The following is a 2500-nucleotide window of genomic DNA, read 5'->3' on the forward strand; positions in this document are numbered from 1 at the left end:
TTCCTTCTTCATCTCTATATAGTTTGGAAAGTTTATTGAGGAACGTTGATGCTTCTTCTCCCCACCCACCAAAGTGCTCGAAAACTAGTGGAATAAGGGTAGGAGTGTACCCTCCAGGCAACTGCTCTTGAGAATATTTGCTATGTTTGATGTCTTCTCTTCTTCTTGCTGCAGCTCCATCCGTAGTTGCTGCATTTCGCAGAATGTCCTGGCTCCAGGGGTGACCAAGGGCCACATCAAGCTCGACATTTCCCCCACATGTTGAGTCAAACACAACAATGTCTGCTCTATTGTTGGATGTTGTATATCTATCTTTTGGTTCAATTTGATGCTGGCATTGTAGACTGCTCATGCATTCAGACCAGCACAAAACAACAGAATTGTGAGACCAAACTGGGCCTCCACCCATTTTGCATGTTAGTAAATGGTATCCTTCAACATCTAGTGACTTTCCACATTCACATTTAGTGGCCCAAGGTGGTAAAGACAAAGGTAGACCCAATCTGAGAGAAGCCGCCAAGACAAAATTGCCAGATGAAAGTGCAAACTTCTCTGAAGATGGAATGGAATCTAACCATGCTCCTGCTCCTTTACCTCTAATTGAACGCAATCGTGCTGCATCTCGGTTAGAACCAGTTTCAATCAACTGATCTGCTTTCGATTGTACAAATTCTGTTGTTAGACGATGTTGCAACTTTTTTGTGTTAGGCAACAAATCCGACAACGTGGAAATATCTTTGAGATGGTGTTCTAAAGTTAGCCCAATATCACTCGCATGATTAGATGATGTCACTAGAGAGTTGACTTGATCTTGAAGAGCAGGAAAGCGATCAGGCAATAGCTTAAGAGAATGTGCCCAGCTGGCAACAAAAGCAAAGGGTGCCACTTCGTTTAGGGAAGTCATACCAAAACCTCCTAGTCTTACTGGCAACGTTGCTTGCTTCCACATATTTCCAGTGATGTCAACATTTCCTAGCAAACAAGAGAAGGTAGATTTTGTTTGCTTGTCGTGGATAGTAGCTGCCTGTGCCAGTGTTTCTGGACACGTTCCTCTTGCTAAGTGATTTAGCCTTGTGGTATGACAGTATCTAAGAAGCAACATGGATGCTTGCACATTATCCAAGTCTGTCTGTCTGTCTGTCTGTCTGTCTTATTTCACTATTGAACACAAAAAGCAAAATTTTACAAGAACACTATAGGTAAAACTGCTCAGCTAAATGTCCATCTACTGAGACATACAGATTGAATACTACTAAAATTCTAATGAATGGTGTTCTGAATGTCTGTCTGTCTATCTGTCTGTCTGTCTGTCTGTCTGTTTGTCTGTCAAATCTTTATATTTTATACATATGAACTATTACAAGCTATAGATACGAAAGTCCGTTATATATCAATTAGACCCACACTGTCGTCTGTCTGTCTGTCTGTCTGTCTGTCTGTCTGTCTGTTTGTCTGTATGTATGTCTAAATAAATAAATAAATAAATAAATAAATAACATTATAATAATACATTAGATATTAAACTATTAATAAATTAATGAAATTTCAAACTCATGTGTGACACGATATTGCTTGTTAGTACAACAGACTGACGTACGATCATCCACACATAACAACAACAACTCCAAATACGTTTTATCAAAATCATTACGAAAACCTCCACTACGATGCTGCTTTTTCTATCTCAAGGTTCTGTGTATCAATATTTTATTATTATTGTCTTGATTTTTGTGATTTATTTGCATCAGTTTTGATCACGATGGTCTTGGTCGTTATGGCGATCCTATTGATCCAAATGCAGATATGACAGCAATGCAGTTAGTACGTTGTGTACTCAAGCCAAATGGTCTTCTGTTTCTTACTGTTCCTATAGGTAAAGCTGTATTTATAATTAATAATTAATTTATAATTGATTTAATTTATAATTAATTTATAATTAGTTAATAATTAATTTTTAATTAATTATAATTAATTTAATTTATAGTTCTTTATCAGTTCAATGCTACTTGAAATACTGCAGTGTGATGTGATGTACAGAAACAATGGAAATGTAAATTTATGTAAAAATTAAATGCATTCATTAGATTAAATTTCAAATCTGTTAATATCAATGTATGTTACTTATTTATATTCTATTTATTTGACGTAATTTAATTTGTTAATTTAACGTAATTCTATTTGCTGCATGAGCTTGTATTGCAGTTAGATTCGATTAGTTGGATTCAGCCAAATTCTGGTTGCCATCTTAGATTGTATGTGATTGAATTTATTATTTTAAATAATTATTTATTTGTTGCTTGTGTTTCTGCTGGCAGGTCCTGATGTAATTGTCTGGAATCTGCATCGTCGCTATGGCACAGTGAGACTGCCCAAACTACTAGAGAAATGGACACAAGAGGATGTAGTTGGTTGGGACATCGAACGACTGACGAGAAATGTATCTTGGAGGATATCCTATGAACCGGTGTTCGTATTGAGAAACAGTATTGACGTATGATTG

General features: G+C 36.4%; 1 protein-coding gene across 1 annotated transcript in view; it reads left to right on the plus strand.

The window, feature by feature from the left end:
• Positions 1-2500, plus strand: part of LOC134190498 (uncharacterized) — a 14662-nt gene that overhangs the window by 12061 nt on the left and 101 nt on the right. The window contains exons 7-9 of the mRNA XM_062658952.1: positions 1580-1689; positions 1749-1873; positions 2316-2500. The exon at positions 2316-2500 is cut by the window's right edge and continues 101 nt beyond it. Coding sequence (XP_062514936.1) covers positions 1580-1689; positions 1749-1873; positions 2316-2497 — 417 coding nt within the window. The 3' untranslated portion in view covers positions 2498-2500. The remainder of the gene's footprint in view (positions 1-1579; positions 1690-1748; positions 1874-2315) is intronic.

Source organism: Corticium candelabrum, chromosome 15, assembly GCF_963422355.1.
Source record: "Corticium candelabrum chromosome 15, ooCorCand1.1, whole genome shotgun sequence".
In the NCBI taxonomy this organism is placed as follows: domain Eukaryota; kingdom Metazoa; phylum Porifera; class Homoscleromorpha; order Homosclerophorida; family Plakinidae; genus Corticium; species Corticium candelabrum.